The 19,893-nt window shown below is 47.9% G+C and overlaps 1 protein-coding gene across 1 annotated transcript in view; it reads left to right on the top strand.

Annotated features, from left to right (window-relative positions):
- Nucleotides 1–19,489, top strand: part of LOC138488085 (BICD family-like cargo adapter 1) — a 184,779-nt gene extending 165,290 nt beyond the window's left edge. Inside the window, exons 7-9 of the mRNA XM_069614829.1 lie at nt 548–621; nt 8,461–8,581; nt 13,477–19,489. Of these exons, the coding sequence (XP_069470930.1) occupies nt 548–621; nt 8,461–8,581; nt 13,477–13,635 (354 nt within the window). The 3' untranslated portion in view covers nt 13,636–19,489. The remainder of the gene's footprint in view (nt 1–547; nt 622–8,460; nt 8,582–13,476) is intronic.
- Nucleotides 19,490–19,893: the final 404 nt, after the last annotated feature.

Here is a 19,893-nt window from a genome sequence, read left to right as displayed (position 1 = left end):
GTTCTGGCTTCTTAGTGTTGAAATAACAGATGGTAGTATAGCCCAATTTAGTGATGGGGGGGTTGCCACTATCCGTTTTATTATAGTTCACATTGTTCCACGATAGAAAGGAACTACCTCTGTCCTCCTCATTATAGTCCCATACAGCAAGGGCCTATCTCTATTCCGCTTGGACACTATTGGTCCTGTTACAGCCCTTACTGTCCCAGATGGGATGGGCATGTTTCTGTTTTTTTGTACAGTATCCAATGTCCCAAATGCGAGGAGACTGTCTCCACTCCTCATATTTGCAGTGCCCACAATCACACAATGGGTGGAGGCTTGACCATCTCAACCATCGAACTCTCGCTGCCGTCTAATGGGAAAGGGGGTGTTGCCTTATAATAGGAAAGGGGTATCTTAATGGATTTCATCCTGAACACTCTGCCTCACACTGGGCGATGGTCTGCATCCGGCTTACCCCTCGCTGCACGGCTCTTTGTAACCCACAACGAGCGGCTTCTTCCCTGCTGTTTACCTGACTTACCTTCTGATTTCCTTCTTCTAGAGCCAGTCCTTAAAAGATGAGACCGAGAGGACCCTCCAGTTGGCCATCCAGGAGCGTGATGACGCCATTACCAAGTAAGCACCAAACGCACATCTGCCTCACCAGGGGTAGCATTGCCACAAGACTGATCAAGGGCTTGGGGAGAACTGCGCTGATATATGTACACACAAATAGCAGTCCAAATTGTAATCTTATCACAAGCCCCTTCTCTAAGAGGCCCAAGTAGTTAAAGATACATCTTGATTTTAATGTTCTTGTAAGGGAGGGCGTTTTGTTGCTTTGCTCGATAGTACATGGACGCTTCAAGTCAAGCAAAGACACCTGGGTAGTCATATGATAGGGGGCGAACAAGCACAGTAGCCATTACCTCCTTTTATTTATCATGATTGAATACTTTTCTATAACCACATTTTGGGGCACCTCACTATAAAAAACATGTAATCATAAAAACTATTATATTAACAAAAAGCATGAAACAGGGATATAAAAGAACAATTAAAATCATTTTTTTTTTCCAAACACACTTGAGACCATTTTCCAAGCGCAATCCCTGGATTCGAACCTGATTTGCTATTGTATTGCTTCCAAGCCCCACACGTTGCCCCTGAGCTATCCTTCCCAGCTCTAAGCACAAACGGCGGTTAAAGCTAGCCTCAAAGAGTCGTCTTTTCAGGTTTCCTACAGGGTAAGACTTGGGAATCAATTCTTTAGAGATACGAAGTTACAGTCTGGGAGCAGCAAAAGAAAAGGTCTTCGTGATGCCTATGAGCAGGGGCGCAACTACACCAAAGCTATGGGGGAGGAGGATTAACCCTTCAAATGGAGGGGAAGGGCTACCTTCATAGACTGTTTGGGGTTGGGGCAAATTTACTTGTGGCTAAGGGTGTTCTTTGCCAAGGAATGTTCGCGGAAACTAGTATCAAGTTAGCATGAATGGTGCAATTTAAAGCACTTCAGGCCACTTACACCGCCCGTAAACAGGATAGGATTGATGGACAAAATGCACATTTCTGTTGGTGCTTGCCTGCATGGTAATGCGGTGGTTGTGATGTGGTGTGTGGTTGGCTTTGTAACACAAAAGTAGACACATTTCAGAACCTGAAGTGTAACGTTTTTGGTATCCGCTTCCTGAGCGCTGGCATCAAAATGTGCCCCTCCCCTGCCAGCGCATCCTGCTTCATTCACCTAATGTGCAGCATGTGCTGGGGGGAGGGAGGGTGGCAGGCCTTGGAGGAGGAGAAGGGAGAACATCGGGTATCAGCGACCCCGAGCTGAACTCCTGACACCCTCCTGGGGGTGACAGTGAACCCCTAAATAATGCAATGGTGCTTCTAGGTACCTCCAGCCTCCTGTCATCCTTTCCTTGTATTTAGTAATTAAAGGCACCATTTACAGAATCCCACAGTGACATGTGGAATCCAGTCCACACCACTCGCACCACCCGTCCGAGTGAGATGCCGCTCTCTCGAATACATTCCTTAGGCCAACGTCTCCTGTATTCTGGGGCTCAGCGAGGCCACTCGAGCTGGCCCCAACGGTGCTGGAGGTGCAGCATCTCTGTTGGGTTACCGGGATCACCCGGTCTGACTGTGGTGCAGGGCGGACTCTGGTAGGCCGTGTTTACACAAGCCTGGGGTGTTGGGCACCCATGGATGCCTGGCGCATCCCGTTGTTAGTTTGGGCTGTGCGGACCCCGGCCACCATGCTGGCATGCGGGCCCCACAGCAACAAGGCCTGCATGGCTGCGGTCACACGGTGCAGGCCTGCAGACCCAGAATGAGACTGATGCAGTAGACCCATTCTTGAAGTCTGCCGCCGTTCTAAAACCTGGGCATGCAGGGGGCTCCTTTTATTCACATCCCACTCATGACGCAAGCATGACACATCTTAAAAGAGCCGGACACCACACTCCTCCTTTTTCATAACAAAATGAAACAAACACGGATATCACTGGACATTAAGTAAATTAAGTTACGAACAGCGAAACATTGAATTATAGGTACACCACGATAACCACCTACATTGGAACTCAGACCAGGGCAAGCACCAAACCTATACTGGGCAGACTACACAGACCTTGAGGGTGACAGTCAGAATGGTGGACTGCTGCTGGAACGTTGGCAGTATCCATGAGTGCCTTAGTGATGCATGATGATCAGCGTAGATGCTGTAGGGAGACTGGTTTAGGCGATTTTCTATGCAATCAATAGAAGTGTGCTGCCGGTGCAGCCTGGCTCTTTACAGCATTCCCTGCTGTTCTCTGAGTTCATCAGTATTTGGACAGATTGATATCTTGTGTTTCACATGGATACGGTCAATCAGGGCAGAGCAGGTCCTCTGCCTTGTGCTGGTGGATATTTCTTCCAGCACAACGCATCACTAACGCAGGCTAACCCTAGTCCCTTGACTCTCTGTATCATCTACAAGCAGTGGAGCCCTTAAGCCATAACTGCATGCCTTGATAAAGATGCTTTGGTCGAAACACGTGTTGGCTGGTCTGCTCTTTTAACACTGTTTATACCTTCGAAGATTGTAAATAGAATTTGTCACGAATACAAGCCTCATCTGCTTTCGACACAATAAGATTGTAAAATAAGGAAATTTGCCATCACATGATTGACTAAAGCCCTGGAGATAACTCTTTGATAAACAATGCAAGTGCAAAGCTGCCTTTGGTCATTCTCTTTCTACTTTATCCCCTGGGGCACCTCAGCTGTGGCCCCAGACCAAGGTACATGCAGCAGGCATAAAAAATACCAATCACTAGACTTGACACAAGCCCTGCACAGGTGATAATAAGGTTCATCACCCGCCCCCTCTGCTTTATACTCCTGAGACTAAATGCAAGAGACCACATCACACCGACCCTAAGACGTCTACACTGGCTGGCAGTAAAGAAACGTATTAACTTCAAAGCACTCTGCATTGCCCATAAATTACTACACGGACAAGCAGCCCGAATTCCTCCAAGGTAAAATCACCCATTACCAACCAGTAAGAGACTTAAGCAACAAACTCCAAATAGAAACAAGACACTACGAGAAAAGGAAATTCAGAGGAACCACCTTCTCCTATCTGATAGCCAAACTATGAACTCGATACCGAAGGAAATGAGAATGACCGAAGACCACCTAACATCTAGGAAATTACTATAAACCTGGCTATTCTCACAGAGATAACCATAGATGAACACCCTTACAAACCATACTCCTGGACCAAAGCAAACATGGGACAATACAGAAGGAAATACTGACACACGCAGAGATCACCGGAAGCCTGCTAACCCGCTTCTCTTCCCCCCCCTCACAACTCTCACCCAGATGGCTAGTGAAACAACCCACCAACACATGAACCGCTCTCTAATCTCAAGGATCACCTAAGACATCCTTTCCACCCTCTGTTCCACACAACAGCATACACCAACTCCAGAGCCTCACTTGCCCCCCCTCCACTTCCCCTCTCCTCTCTCTCACCTGTCACACCTGATGAGGTCACCAGACACGTCCGATCTATGAAGGCTTCATCCAAACAGGTGGACCCCTGCCCCTCAAAAACCATTAAAGACAATATTGACTCCCTCGCCCCTGCCTTGGCTGATCTCTGCAATCTCTCCTTTTCCACCAGAATGTTCCCAACTGCCCTTAAGCACTCCCTTGTGCACCCTCTGCTCAAAAAACCCTCTGCTGACCCCTCCATTCTAGCAAACTACCGCCCTATCTCCATCCCTCCTTTCCTGGGCAAACTCCTGGAGAATTTGGCTATCCCTCAGCGGACCCTCCACACTGAATCTATTGGTTGCTTTCCTGAACATCAGTCTACCTTTAGAGCATCCAGAGGCACGGAAACTGCTCTTCTGAACACCTGTGAAGACCTGTTCTCAAATCTTGACACTAACACTATATCTGTCCTCATTCTCTGTGATCTCTCCTCTGCCATTGACATGGTTAACCACAACATCCTGATTGCACGTCTCTGTGACACCCTGGGAATCACAGGTCAGGCTCTGACGTGGTTAACCTCCTTTCTCTCCGACTGCTCATGCCAGGTGGAACTCTGAGCCTTTCTCTCGGCTATTGCGCTCTCAACCTGTGGCATTCCCCATGGATCGAACCTATCCCCCTGGTTCTTCAGTGACTATATGGTTTCCCTGACACGTGTAAATGCCACTTTCACCTCTAACTTCCAGTGTTATGCGGATGCCACACAACCGTCTTTCAGGCTCCCCTCACCCACCTCCTCCTGCTTACTCATATCTGACTGTCTTTCCGCTGTTCAGCACTGGTGTGCTACAAACAACCTCTGCCTTCACGCCAGGACCCCTGCACCTGCTTTCCCACTTTCACTCTGGCCGGCCTCCCTTGGCCCTGTGCCCTCACCCACCTGCGAGGCAAGAAACCTTGGGGTCATCTTTGAATCCACTCTCTCATTTTTCTCTCACATTTCGGATATCTCTAAAAAGTCTGATCAGCTACACCCCCTCAGAGGTACTCTACCTTTTCTCACTTTTCACCCAGCAGCTCACTGTCTCCAGAGCCCTGGTTCTCTCTATGCTGGCCTATTGCAACAGGTTCTTCCTCAATCTCTCTTCTACACTGCGCCCTCTGAAACTCATTCAGAACAGAACCATGAGAGTTATCCTTGGCCTCAAGCCCAGGAGCTGCATCTTTCCCGCACTAAAATCCCTTCACTGACTCCCTGTGGCTGCAAGGATCAAGTTTAAGACCCTCTGCTTTATTCACAAGGATTTCTGGGGCCTGGGACCTACATACCTACAACACTGTCAACCTAAATACTGTCCCTCACAATCTCTCCACTCATCTACCTCCAACCTTCTGCGAGTGAGCCGGTTCTCCAACCAGAGATTTGGAGGGAGAGCCCTATCCTCAGCAGGTGCCTCATTTTGGAATAGCCTCCCTGCCACCCTCTTTCTTGAGCCTGATCTTCATACATTCCGGAAACTCCTCAAGACCTTCCTCTTCTCCTCTTCCTTCTCTCTTCCTCTCCCTCTCCCCTGCTAATCTAGCTCTCTGCTCTTTCCCTATCTCCCTCCTCTCCTTTTCAGCTTGTTGACTGGCCGCCTGGTGTACCTCTGAGTCTCACAGGTCCCTGGTACCCTCACCAGTCCTCTTTCGCAATTGCCTCAGGGCTCTACACCCCACCCACACTCACTGCACTTGAGAATTAACCCAAGAGACCGCACTTACCCCAGTCTCCACTGACCGGGTGCACTTGGACCTCCCCATCCCTGTTACCATGTGCACTTGCACGATCTGCACGCACCTTGCCTGAAGATCGTCTGTCTGTTCTCCCTTGTCTTCACCCCTTAATTGCACTGGTAAAAAACTGCAGACTCGCCATCAGGTCTATTTGCTGTAACTTAAACTGTTAAATATATTTTATGCACTTACTCTGCCTGTGCAGACTATTATCATCTCAGAAATTCAAGGGCTCTGAGCGACTGTTGTTTTATCTCGTTCCCACCTTCCTTGAGCGCAATGAAACACTTGCCTGTGTACGGGCGCTTCATAAATAAACAATACCACACCATACCATACCATAACATGCTACAAACCTAATATCTGCAGACACCAAACAACTCAGACACTGGACGCCACATAAACGCATCAAAGTCTCCTGGCTGCTTATTTATGTGTCAAATCATTACTATCATTACAAGCGGGAAATGAGCGCTCCGCTCACAACCCCCGCCTGGTAACACTATCCACCGCTCACCACATGTACTTCGACGTGAATTCTTTAGATAAGGCCGTCACATGCACATTTCTAATCACGACAACTATCCTACACGCATCAAATAAAGCGCCACTTGCAGAAAAATTTGACCTTTTGCCACAGTGTGTTACATAGAATGCACATGTGCAGTCACTTTAGTGGAAGACCCCTCAGATGAAGTCTTTCGGTAATGGTATGAATAGCCTAGTCCTTTGTGTGGCCGATGGAAACCCTATGGCGTCGCAGTTGTAAATGGCGTTCTCCACAAGCTATTAGCGGGTACCAGCTCGGATCATACCATCATTCCTGCACCCATGGTTGTACAAGCATTTGATGATTGTCTTCGTCTCCTATATATCAAGCTGACATATTAGTCAGAATAGAGAGAGGGCATGAGATCCATCTCCTAGCATACAATTATTCTTAATTTCTCTTCTACGGCCGCAGTGCTTCTGGAAAACCCTTACCTTCCAGCAGTCCTCGTCTGGGATGTGCAAGGCTCACTTCCCATTAAAGTCAATCCCTGTTTGGTCGCAAAAGTTCTATCAGTAACTCAACTTCTACTCAAACAGTTGTTGGTGTTCAGAGATGATCAAGGGCTGCTCAAACACTACCTGCATGAAATAAAACTCAAACTAGGTGCCTTTCCCATCGAGCGTGAAGGATCCTCAGTGCTCCTCACATCTCACAAGGAACAGTTTGATCTTCTTCGCACACTGCTGAATGACAAAATCATCGGGCCAATGGAGGCCATCATAAGGAAACATGGTGGTAACAGTCTACCCTCTGTCGTTAATCAGAGTTGAAATGCTAACATTCTCTGACAGTTTTCATTTGGCCAGTATTACGGAGTTTGCTCTAATCTTCACAAACACAAAGTACTTTATGAAATTTGATTTAAGGGTTGCCTACCGTCAAGTTCCAGGGAAGGGCTGCCCCACAGGACACAGGCCAGTTAATTCCAGTTCCAGAGACTAGCTTGAGCAGGTCTGTGGGGCCTACAGAACTGCAACAGAATACAGTGGTCTCACAAAGTGTCCAACCAGACATACTACAAGAGGCAAGCAACAGCAAATTCCCAGGGTATCCTGCCTCACATAGCATACAAGAGGATCATATCATACAACAAGTCATCAAAGCTAGAAATAAAGAATGTGCCCACCAAGAGAATGGAATCCATACAGATCAAGACAGCCAAAATGACAAGGGAGAAGAGACCAAGAACTATATTCAACTCTTGATGTGATCTAGCATGCTGCGTGGCTGCATCGCAGCGTGCTCGCCCCGCTTCTACCCAAGCATCCTGCTACGTTCCCCTAATGCACAGCACTGGCCAGTGGTGGAGAAAGGGACAGCAGTGAAGTGGGGGGGGGGTGAAGGTGCGAGTGCGAGCTAGAGGGAGTAGCGACTGAAACCATTCCCGGGGGTGCCCCTGTACTTGCACTCCTAAATAAAGAAACAATACTTCCAGGCACTTTCAGCCTCGGATCATCCTTGCTTCGTGTTCAATAATGAAAGAAAGGCACCAACTTCAGAATCTCACACCCACTCCTATGCGGTGGAAAGGAATGTCTGAAAAGAACCAACAGAACAAAAGGAAGGTGAGGGGGTGGGTAGCAAAGACTCCTACCATAGGTGGAAAGGTGAGGTGGAGGTTGTGAAAGGTTAGGAATAAAATAAAAGGCAAACTACTCTCACTCCCTCCGCAAACAAAACAGTATACACGTTTTCAATTAAACACTATCGCCCAAGACTCTCTGTGGACAGGCAGCACTATACAAGAAACCTAATTACATATTTACAAAGTGATATGATAGCGAGAGGGTGCCCAGCGGTGGAGGTTAATTGTGTCAGAGCTGCGAACCCAGCACCCCGAACGCCTCAAGTACTTTCCAGTTCTGCTGCGGCCGCCCACAGCAAGGTTTCTGTAAGCTGTGTGTGGTTTGGCTCTCTCACGTTGCCAAAGCCTGGTTCAGGCTTAATACGGCAGCTCAGGGGACAACAACACCTGAGAGAGGAATGAAAAGACACGCGGTGTGGGTGGTGATGTCTGGCGCTGGGGCATGGTCTGAAGTTTTAATGATAATGACAGTATAGACACCTTAGAGAAAAGGCTCCTCGGATCGCTGCTAAAATGCTGTGCCAGGGAAGCACGCCTAAGTAACTCTTTATCTCTACAGGAAAACAGCGGTGGAGGTGGAGTTGAGCAGATGTCGCTCAGAGCTCAGCTCCCTGAACTCGCAGCTGCTGGCAGCGGTTCAAATGAAGGTGCAGCTCTCCCAGGAGCTGGAGGCTTGGCAGGTAAGGCCCGCCGCTTTTCAACCAGTATCGTGTGAAAGTCCAAAGTCCCCTCAGACAGAAGGCAGGCAAGGGCGTCCTTAGACAACTGGCTCCTCCATTCAGACCTCACTCATGCATGCACACCCTCTCACCCGGCTATGCCCACTGCCACCTACATGCCGTCATGTACCTGTCATGCCAGGTTCCAGCCCACTCACCCAAGCCCCCTGCTAAGAATTGCGCATTTTCGCACCTGACCGTCTTTAAGTCTCATTCACAGACACTGGTTTTAGGATCCTTTTCCACAGTCCGTCTATTCACAATCGCTCTCCTTCCCACGCACCTGAAGACCCCTTTTAGATCCTTTTGCCCCCAGCCTTTATCCCACTCCCCTGTGTTTTGCTCTCTAATTCCCCCCACTTTTCTCACCAGTGTTATACTCATCTCAGTTTTTTTTTAAAAAAAAGTGTAAATTAGGTATTCGTTAAAGGAATAGTGCGCTCAAAAATATTATTGCCTTAAAAGATGGGCAATAATCCAAAACATACATTAAACATATTTTTAATGAAAGTTCCTAGGTAAACTTTTGAGCAAACGAGGCTGAAAGCGTTTACATGGGAGCATCCATTTTGCCATTTCACATTGAGGAATGGGATATTGGGGGGCCATATATACAGAGGAATAGTGGCACTGGTTCCATACTACATGTTTAGCTTTGAATTTTCCTAGCAGTCTGGATTGGTTGGCAGAATAGGAGGGCATGCATAGAGTGGCTACAAGCACTTTCTGAGATCTTGGCCAATAAATGGTGAAGCCTCCTCAGAAATATGTTAATATAATGCATTTCTAGGAGTGTGAGCGGATACATCACTTGGCTGCTGGCTGATCGGGGTTCTACCCGGGGTATACAGTCCCTTCGTTGTAGGACTTTTCATTGCGGATTTTTTTGCCACCGTTTTTTCATCGTAAAAAACTCATCGTTTTTTTTTTGGGGGGGTTAAAAAATTTTATAAATGGGTGTGGGTGTAAGGGAATATAAAAAAAGAAAAGGGGGGTTTTGGGGGTAACCCCCCCAAAGAAAAGGGGGGGTTTCGGGGGTAACCCCCCCAAAAAAAAAATCGATGAGTTTTTCGATGAAAAAACGGCGGTTAAAAAACCTGCGATGAAAAGTCCCACTACGATAGAACGTAGAACCCTACTCGGGTGGGGGATGACCTCTGCCCACATTGCACGGAAATGGCGGCCTTGAAAGGGCTGCCGCGGCAGCATCTTTAATCCAGATTAATTTGAGCCAGATGTTTGCTTTGAGGCCAGAATAGGACTCGGGTCTATATTAATTTGTGCTGCCCCGTGAGGAAGTAGAATGCTGCGTGAGTGAGGGATGCACCCAGAAAGCGGCTACTAAGGCCTTTTGTCCATCAATGTCAGACAAGGCGAGGGCTTGGCCTGCGCTAAAATTGGGGGAAGGATTTGATTTTTATGGAGCAGGGTAAATTGGACCCAGACTGTGATTTCTCTTTTTGATGAATGTGTGGCTGTATTCCATATAGAAGCAACGGGACTTGGCTCAATAAGCCAGGAAGGGTGAGAACTCATTGGGCTCACAATAGAGAGCCTGGTTTGTATTTGTAGGTTCAAGTTAGCACTGTTAATGGGCACCATAGTCGTTCTCTGTTCCTCTCATCAACCCCAGGCTCTATCAAGGTCCCTGCCCTCATGCACTTTCTTTCATCCGTCCCAGCAGACTGATGGGCCCTGTCCTCAGGCTCCCTTTCTCTAATCCACCCCATGCAAAATCAAGGTCCCTGCCTTCATGCTCTTTCTTTCATCCGTCCCAGGCCGACTGATGGGCCCTGTCCTCAGACTCCCTTTCTCTAATCCACCGCAGGTTCAATCAAGGTCCCTGCCCTCGTGCTCTTTCTTTCATCTGTCCCAGGCTGACTGATGGGCCCTGTCCTCATGCTCCCTTTCTCTAATCCACCCCATGCAAAATCAAGGTCCCTGCCCTCATTCTCTTTCTTTCATCCGTCCCAGGCCGACTGATGGGCCCTGTCCTCAGGCTCCCTTCTCTAATCCACCCCATGCAAAATCAAGGTCCCTGCCTTCATGCTCTTTCTTTCATCCGTCCCAGGCCGACTGATGGGCCCTGTCCTCAGGCTCCCTTTCTCTAATCCACCGCAGGTTCAATCAAGGTCCCTGCCCTCGTGCTCTTTCTTTCATCTGTCCCAGGCTTACTGATGGGCCCTGTCCTCATGCTCCCTTTCTCTAATCCACCCCATGCATAATCAAGGTCCCTGCCCTCATGCTCTTTCTTTCATCCGTCCCAGGCCGACTGATGGGCCCTGTCCTCAGGCTCCCTTTCTCTAACCCACCCCATGCAAAATCAAGGTCCCTTCCCTCATGCTCTTTCTTTCATCCGTCGCAGGCCAACTGATGGGCCCTGTCCTCAGGCTCCCTTTCTCTAATCCACCGCAGGTTCAATCAAGGTCCCTGCCCTCGTGCTCTTTCTTTCATCCGTCCCAGGCCAACTGATGGGACCTGTCCTCATGCTCACTTTCTCTAATCCACCGCAGGTTCAATCAAGTCACTACCCTCATGCTCTCTCTCATCCACTAGAGGCCTAGTCAAGGGCACTTCCCTTATGCTCTCCTTCTCACATAACCCCAAGCTCAATCATGGGCCCTGTCCTCAGGCTCCCTTTCTCCAACTTCTTTTTCTTTCATCCATCCCAGGGGTAATCAAGGTCGCTGATCTCATGCACTTTCTTTCCTACACCAGAGGCCCAATCAGGGGTATTTTCCTCCTGCTCTTTCTCTCACCCACCACAGGCTCAATCATGAACACTATCCTCGGGGGTTTGTTTCTCTCAAACACCTGAAACATCTTTCTTAACCACACCAGCATCTCCCTTCTTGTCCATCCGCACCCCCTCTTTAACTGACCCCAGATTCTCCTTCATGCCCCTCTCAGGCACTTACTAGCTTTAGTCTCTCTTGTTCTCATCTACTCTAGATCAGATGTTTCCTTAGCTTTCAGACTCTTACTATTACCCATCCATGTTCTCTTTTGCCCACTGAAAGCTTTGTTTCACCTCACAACCTTGAACTCCTCTCCCATTCGGACATTCCAACTGTGGACACATTTTCCTAGAGGCAGCCAGTTGAAGCTCTTGTTCACCCAACTAAGGCTGATTGACTTTTGAAGGCTCATTTCAAGCGGGGTGCTCTCGCTCTTCTTGGCCTTGGCCTCCCCATGGCTCATTTCTGATTGTCAACCACATCAGGCTGTCTGTTTCTCTGACCTCAGCCCCTATACCCTAGGAAGTGAGTATCACTCTCTCTTCAGGCTAATTAGCTCTCTCTATCCCATGTAGTGCTCCCTCTAATCCATATCAGTCTTGGTCTGAAATCCTCAGTCTTTCTTTAATACCCACCTCAGAAGCTATTTCTGCTTCCAACCCCAAGCTTTCTCATTAATCCATGGCTCTTCCAGCCGCCTATCCTCTTTCACTGCATAACAGCTAAAAAATACTCCAATGGGTACAAAACACAGCCACAAGGCTCCTCCTCGCCCTGGATCCTAGAGAGCACATCACACCTGCCCTCGGTGTCCTTCACTGGCTTCCAATGGGGCGACGATCCATCTTCAAGGCAATGGGCATCACCCATCGAGCCCTTCACAACAAAGGAGCAGAATACCTGCAGCATAAATGTACACATGACAGGCCGAACAAAAACATCTGATCGGGTGCAGTACTTCTCCTCATCCCAGTGACTAAGTCAACCCGAATGGGGGGCTCCTCTTTCCCTTCGGCACCCTTATAGACTTAGCCGATCTCGTGCGTGGATCATCACACACCCCTGATAGAATTCTGGGGGCACCTGAGGAGTAAATGAGGTGGGACATAGCAATACCCAAGACTGAAAGTCAATTAGGCCTTTATGATACGCTCCACAAGACCATATCTAATTATGGGTCAGTCTGTGTTCCCCAGAATGCCATGCACTCCATCACACAGAATACAGCTTTATCACACTGGGGGCTTGTCCAACCCATCTCCATACATCTGCAACCAACACTGCTCCACCACTCCCATCCAAAACACACATCACCACCTCCAATAGAATACAGCTGAGTCTCACACAACATTTAGTCCAGCTGTTCAAATAATTGAACTCTTTTCACTTTCCTGTCTCACTTGACGTTTTGTCACGGCTCCCGTCCTCTCATCTGATAATTATGAGCTGCTTTTGGGGACCTAGCCACTCCCTACCTACCTTCGTGCTAGCTACAAATGCACGTACACACATTTAGAGCTCCTTTCATCCCGTCTCAAACCGCTAACTACAGTCTTCTGAAGAACGTTCATCCCCACAGTGCATAGAGGCCATACCAATGGCAGCAGCCGCTATACAAATGCCATATAACGTAACAAGCTTTCTTTGACTCTGTGCTTTCATCCCACCTGAAAGGAGCACTCGCTAATGTCCATGGAAACTCTGCCATCATGCTTACCCAACACAAGATTGTCTGTTGGGTATAAATGAACATGGGGACGGAACGCATGTGAATTCTCTGTCAGTTCGCATCTCTCAGTGGTTTCAGTCAGATTACACACAAGCAGGATGGATCCGAGTATCCTCTTTAGGTAAAGGAGTGCAGGGACTAATCGGAGAACATTTATCTCTCCAGAGATATAGAATCATACAGGAGGGAGGGGAGATGGATGCCCAGATAAGTTGCAACCTGTTTCAAGAGTGGTTGGGGGGCGCTTCTTGTTCAAATCCCAGTGTGCAATCATAAGGTGGCAGACTATCCCTCAAGTGTCATCCCTCACCGGGATCACCCCAAAATCCCTGAAAAAGAGTTTTGTTTACGGGTCGCATTGTTCATGTATTTTTTCTTTCTCCTGCCAGGAAGACATGCAGAGAGTGATCAGTGAGCAGATTGAAAATCAGCAGCGGAAAGAAAAGACTGCTGTTCTGGAAGTCGGAGAGATTCCAGACTATCTGCACCGTGCAAAAGAAAAAACCCAAACAGACCGCAAGAGCTTCTTCTCACTCTTTAGTTTCTAAAGAGTTTCAGAAAATGGAGTTTCAGTTCTTGGGATGAGAACGAAAGAAATACTTTTTATCCTTGCATCAAGGAGAATGTTCTCTTGAAGTATGGCCAGCACCTCTAATCTATTCCCTGCAACAAAAGAGGCCTAAAGGAATCCCTCCAGCCAAGTGGCTCTGCTCAACCATTGATCTGCCCTTTGAATTGCAGATTATGGAGTCCCTGTAGCCTACCACCTGCAATGAGGAGGCCTTGTGGAACCTATGATCTATCCCCTCCAGTGAGGAGAACCTGGGGAAACGGGGAGTTTGACCATGCATTCTGGTTTGTAGGCCCTGGCAATCTATCTTCTTCAACGAGAAGGCCTGTATGACTCTTTATTGGAATGGAGTACAAAGAAGAATCGGTGAAGCACATGATCAATCTCCACCCCTAAAGAGGCCAAAGGGAACCTGGGATCAAACCCTGGATCCAGGGTCCTGGGACCAACAGTGATCCAGGCCCTGGAGTGAGGAATTCTAGAGGAACCTTCACTCTGCGCTTTGGAATGAGAACACAAGGGAACCCGTGTTTGAATGGCAGTTCCATGAAGTAAAGGACTGCAAGGGAATCTGTGAACCCTCCCTTGCAATAATCAGAATAAAAGGATGGTGTCTCCTCAGTGATTTTTCAGCATGGGAATATCCTCATGAATTAAATATATCACTTTTGCATAAGGGGACATTACCATAATACTTTAAACTTCCCTTTTTCATTAGTTATTCACACTCCAGTTCTCAGGGTTTATTTTTGTTTCCATACTGGAGAAGAAACAGGAGAGAATGTGAAACCGGTCGGACCACATATGTCCTTAGGGAGTACACCCATAACGAAAAATCATGGCTACAGGAAAGGAACATTTTGAAATCTAGAATTGTGTCCTCAATAGTCGCATGCTTTGAATAGAGCACTGAGAAAGAGGCCATTTAAATTTAAACAAGATTTTGAGGAGTTGGTAGCGGCTCCAACATCTTATTAAAACAATGATCATCTCGCTTGTCTTCCTCATCACAATCCTTACAAAATGAAAGTGACCACTCCTGACAAAGGCATCCACTGCCATCTGTTAATCAACACAGAGGAAGGACTAGCTTTCTTCTTTATATTTTTGTTATTCTTTACTTTTTGTAAGAATTGTTTTAATTACTGTACAAAGAAGAAATTGTCAAGACTTCTGCTTTGTAGTATCCAAGCAACACCAAAATAAGGAATGGAGCGAGGGTAGGAAAGACTTTAACTAGTAAGACTATGATTTGTTACAATGAAGGTTAAGAAATCCAGCTTTCTTGCAGGACTGTGACATCATTTTCAAAACTTTGTACATTTCTTCAGAGAAAATACTGCTGAATGTTGTTGCTGTGGAATCCTTGACGCTTGTCTAATGAGCTCAGGGAATGCCCGTCAGCGGTGGTTCATCAGTTCAGTCCCCCAGGCCTATCCCACAGAGATGCATTCTTTCCAAGCCCGAGTCCTGCTCATATCAAGCATCAAGATAGTTGTATACGGCAAGCCAGCCTCACAAATAAGCAACACAATACAACACTGCAGAAAAGCAGCTCACACAAGACAGTTTTGTTGAGCTTCATGACAATTCACCAGCATGAAACAACTTTCTACTTTTCAACGTTAACATTGTTTTTACACATTGTTCTTCGGGTACAAATGTCATGTCAACAGGCGGCCCTGGCAGTCTCCAAAAAGTTCTTCCAAGCCAGGTCTCTGCTGGGCTCCACCCCCCCCCCCAACTAGTCCTAGATGTGCCAAACCTCTCTGGCAGCCCTTTTACTCCACATAGCTATATGGTTAAAGGGCTGCCTTCAAGGGTTGGCGCTTCTGATAAGAAAAAAGGAGACATGGGAGCACCAGAAGTATGATTACAGTGCCCCTACATATCCTTTTGTTTCTTAATCAGAGGCGCCAACCCCTCCGACAGCCCTTTTACCATGCAGCTATGTGGAGTTAAAGGGCTGCCTGAGGGGGTTGTTGCCTCTCCTGAAGAAATAAAAGGAGAGACTGTGTGCATTGTTTTTGGTGCGTGCCTCTCTCCTTCAGTTTCTTAATCACAGGCTCCAATCCCAGTCCGCAGCCTGCCTGTGTGGTCGCAGCATGTTAAGAAACAAAAGCAGAGTGGCGCCCCAAAAGGAATGATAGCATTGCACCCTGTCTCTCCTGCTTGGCTCCCACTACCAAGCAATTTCGCCTCTCTCAGCAATTAGGCCGCGGCCCCTTAATTGAGCCCCCTCTCGAATCCTCCCACTTAAAGCACTGCTTGGAAGTAGCCTGCACCACCCGTTTCAATCTCTGTCTTCGCCAAAGTCTGCTGCAATGATTTGTAGATTTTTATTGCTGCATTAGCCAGCTTGAAACCTTAAATTCAATAGGCAGTAGTGATTTAAACCTCATATACTGGTGACCTATTCAAGACACAGCCAAGGGATCTTTCACAACTCCTACCATAAAGAGGTTTGTGGGGCTGTAGCAGAGCATAGTGGAAAGAAGATGGTTAAGGGGACTGTCTGACTACTCTGAAAATATGAAATATTTGATGTTGATATAGACTACAATGAACCTATGGTTATGAAAAATAGAGAACAGGAAAAGTAGACAATCCACAAAGTCTTCTAGCTGGTCAGGCAATTTCCCAATTGGGATATTTCGTATTACAGCGGATAAAGGGGTTAAAGGGACCCCTGTTAACTTAGTTTGGTAAAACACTTGGATGTATGCAGCTGATCAGTGTTAAGAAAACTTACAAGACATTATCCTGAGCATTTTACTCAAAACCCCCCAAAAAGGTTTTCTATAGTGAATCCAAAGCCAAGTGACCATCTGCACGGATACAGGAGGAAGTGATCCAGTAGTAATTGAACATGACAAGGAGAAACAATTAATATTGATAGCAGATTAAGATGGGGAGGAGAAGTAATATGCGTTCACCCCAGAACGAAATAAGAAGACTTTATGGAAAGAGGCAAGAAATTCCAATATTTAGGAGCCAACAGAGAAAAAGAATGGGATTGAGCAAAAGGAGGGTTTAGGAACGACAAGAAGAAACCGGTACTGAGAAAGTAAAGTACGAGGAGGAGTGTAAACAGAGTTGAGCGATGACAAGAATGGGCAAGCCCATCAATGGACTTAAAGACATTGGTCCTCATTACGAGTCTGGCGACTGGAAAGAAGGGTGCTGGTAGCAACGTACCTACACCCTTTCCGGACCGCCAGACTACGAGAATGCCTGCAGGGGCCGAGGCTCCTGGCAGTTCGGTCCTTCCGGGAGCACCTGCTCCTGAAGGCATGGTTTTCACTGAAGCACCAGCACTGTTTGCAACGGTATCGGTGCTTCTGTGTCCCCAGTACCGTGGAGTCCTGTGTGACTCCACGGGAATGGGGACTTACAGTTCCTGCCGCCTGACATCCTGGGCCACAGGGATTTGTCCCGGTGGCACCGGGATATCAGGCGCTTACGGTCGTTAAAGGTTTGCCAGAAACCCTGTAAAGAGGCCCAATGCAAAGGAAATGGTAAAGGCGTTGGAACTCAAAAGGAAGCGAAGAAATAGAAAGAGGAGAAGAGGGATAGAGGTAGGAGAGACTGGAAAAGGGTATGAATAGCTGAAATAAAAATAGACCATCGTGGTGCAAGCTGGTAGGCGGGAAGCCAGCACTGGTGTGACAGCAGAGGCGGGAACCTATGGTTGCCTCGAGGGGTGAGCTTATTTCAGCTATTGTGAGCTTGCATATTGGTGGTTGTTCTTTGTTGGCAAATGATATATGATATGGCATTTGTAATGCGCCTATACACAGGTGTTTCAAGGCGCGACGAGGCAGGGGGGGGGAACAAGGGGAGACAGACAACGATCCTACTAGGCCAGGTGTCATTCAGATCGCGCAAGTGCAAGGGTAGAGGGGAAGGGAAAAGTGCATGGGGGAAAGGGAGAGGGGAAAGTGCAGTGCAGGGTTATTAGCATACAGCATACAGGATAAATAACAAGGGCCAGCTGGTGGCAAGTGCGAGGTAAGTGCAGACAAGTGCTGGGAAGGGGGGCTGTAGGGATACAGACACAGTCCCGCAGTGCAGGGGAGAGTGGCTGGGCCAAGGACCAAGAACGGTGAGTGGCCCAGTTGCAGATTCAGTGCAGTTTCAGTAGTATTAGCAGGGGAGAGAGGGAGAGAAGGCGGAGGCAAAGAGGAAGGTTTTGAGGTGCTTCCGGAACCGGAGATGGTTCTCCTCAAGTTTCAGGGAGGCAGGAAGGCTGTTCCAGAGGGAGGCCCGTGCAGCGGATAGAGATCTGCCCCCAACTTGTTGTTTGGAGAAGGGACTGACCTTGAGGGAGTTGGAGGCGGATGAGCGAAGAGCTCGAGAAGGAAGATATTTAGGAAGAGATAGTTGAAGGTATTTTGGCCCAAGGCCCCAGACGGCCTTGTGGACAATGCAGAGGGTTTTGAACTTGATCCTCACAGTCACTGGGAGCCAGTGTAGTGATTTCAGTCCTGGAGAGATACGGTCCCTGGGCTTGAGGCCAAGGACAAGTCTCGCAGTCCTGTTCTAGATGAGTTGCAAAGATGAGTTGCAAAGGGCGGAGAGTAGAGGCGGGCAGATTTAGATAGAGGCTGTTACAGTAGTCTAGCTTCGAGAGAACCAGGGCTCTAGAGACAGTGAGCCTCTGGGGGAAGTCGAGGAAAGGAAGGATACCTCTGAGGAGGTGTAGCTGGTAGTGTGACTTCTTAGAGACGTCGGATATGTGAGGAGAGAAGGAGAGTGTGGAGTCGAAGATGACCCCGAGGTTTTTTGCCTTGCAGGTAGGAGCAGGAAGAGGGCCCAGAAAAGCCAGCTAGAGAGCAGCAGGGAAGGAGGGAGTGGGAGTGGCAATGAGTAGAATCTCAATCTTACTGACATTAAGGCAGAGGTCGTTGGCGGCACACCATTCCTGGATAGCAGAAAGACAGTCAGAGATGAGGGAAGGAGAAGAGGAGGTCGAGGGTAGCCTGAAAATGAGCTGGGGATCATCCGCATAGCACTGAAAGTAGGGGCAGAGAGCGGCGATGCGGTGGGCGAGAAGTGCCAGATACTGGTTGAACAGCCAGGGAGAGAGGTTAGATCCCTGAGCGACACCACAGGTAGAGAAAAAGATGTCAGAGAGGAAAGACCCCAGTTGGACCTGGGAGGGTCGATTTGGGAGGGTCGATTTGAGAGGAAAGAGGTCAGCCACGCCAGAGCCTTTGTAAAAGTAAACCTGTTTTAACGATGTTTTGGAAGCCGATCCCAACCGGGGCTTATTGAAAGCATGTTACTCCTCTGAAGGATATCCTAATTTAAGTTGATGGAATGCTACAATTCACCCTCCACAGTGAGTCATTGATATATTCATTGGAAGGACTCCCACGGGGACCTATGACCGGCTCTTCACAGGAAGGACTCCCTTGGGAAGCTATGTACAGAACATCATATGAAGGCCTCCCAGAGGAATCTATCAACTCTACTGAACAGGGAAAGTCACATGGAAACCCATGAACTCTAATGCACAGGAAAGCCCATCTTTGGAACCTATGAACCGGACTCTGAAGGAAGAAGTCCCAGAGGAACCGATGAAATGCACTCAATAGGAAGGACTCCTATAGACGCCTATGAACTGTTCCCCCCCAGGACAAAGCCTCAAAGGCAGCTTTCTGCCCTACAATCTGACATGGGTCTCTCCCATGAATATGTCTGAGAGTCTGTGAAACAGGACAGTGTGGACATTGCCAAGGGGAGATCTGTCACAATGTGCTGAGATTCTCTGTTGGTTACTTTTTGTATATTTGGTCTAATAAAATTACTATCTTGTTTAATGCTAATTTACATTGTTCTCCATATTGATGAGTGAGAGCCACCTTTGCAGTCCACATTCCTCTTTCACGTGAGGAAATCCAAGACCATCACCACAGACAGTGCATCGAGGAGACCTTTCCATACTGGGAAGATTTCATGGAGCCCTCTTCCCACTGCAGTCCTAGTTTAGGTCGAGAGAGACGATCGACCACTCTCACAAGAGTCATAGGGGACACTCTGACCATGCACACAACACGATCACCTCACAATAAGAATAGCACGAACCCGCACACCACCACACTCCACATAATTAATATCATGCAAAGTTTTGCACTCCTGCAATCATAGAGGGCGGTGGGAAGCAGTCACTATTGGAATGAAGCTCAGAGAGACTGACAGAAACAGGAAGCACCCACATTCACAATAAAGA

The sequence above is a fragment of the Ambystoma mexicanum genome, chromosome 9, assembly GCF_040938575.1.
Source record: "Ambystoma mexicanum isolate Mex_15411 chromosome 9, UKY_AmexF1_1, whole genome shotgun sequence".
Lineage (NCBI taxonomy): Eukaryota > Metazoa > Chordata > Amphibia > Caudata > Ambystomatidae > Ambystoma > Ambystoma mexicanum.
This window is presented reverse-complemented; position numbering and strand designations above follow the sequence as displayed.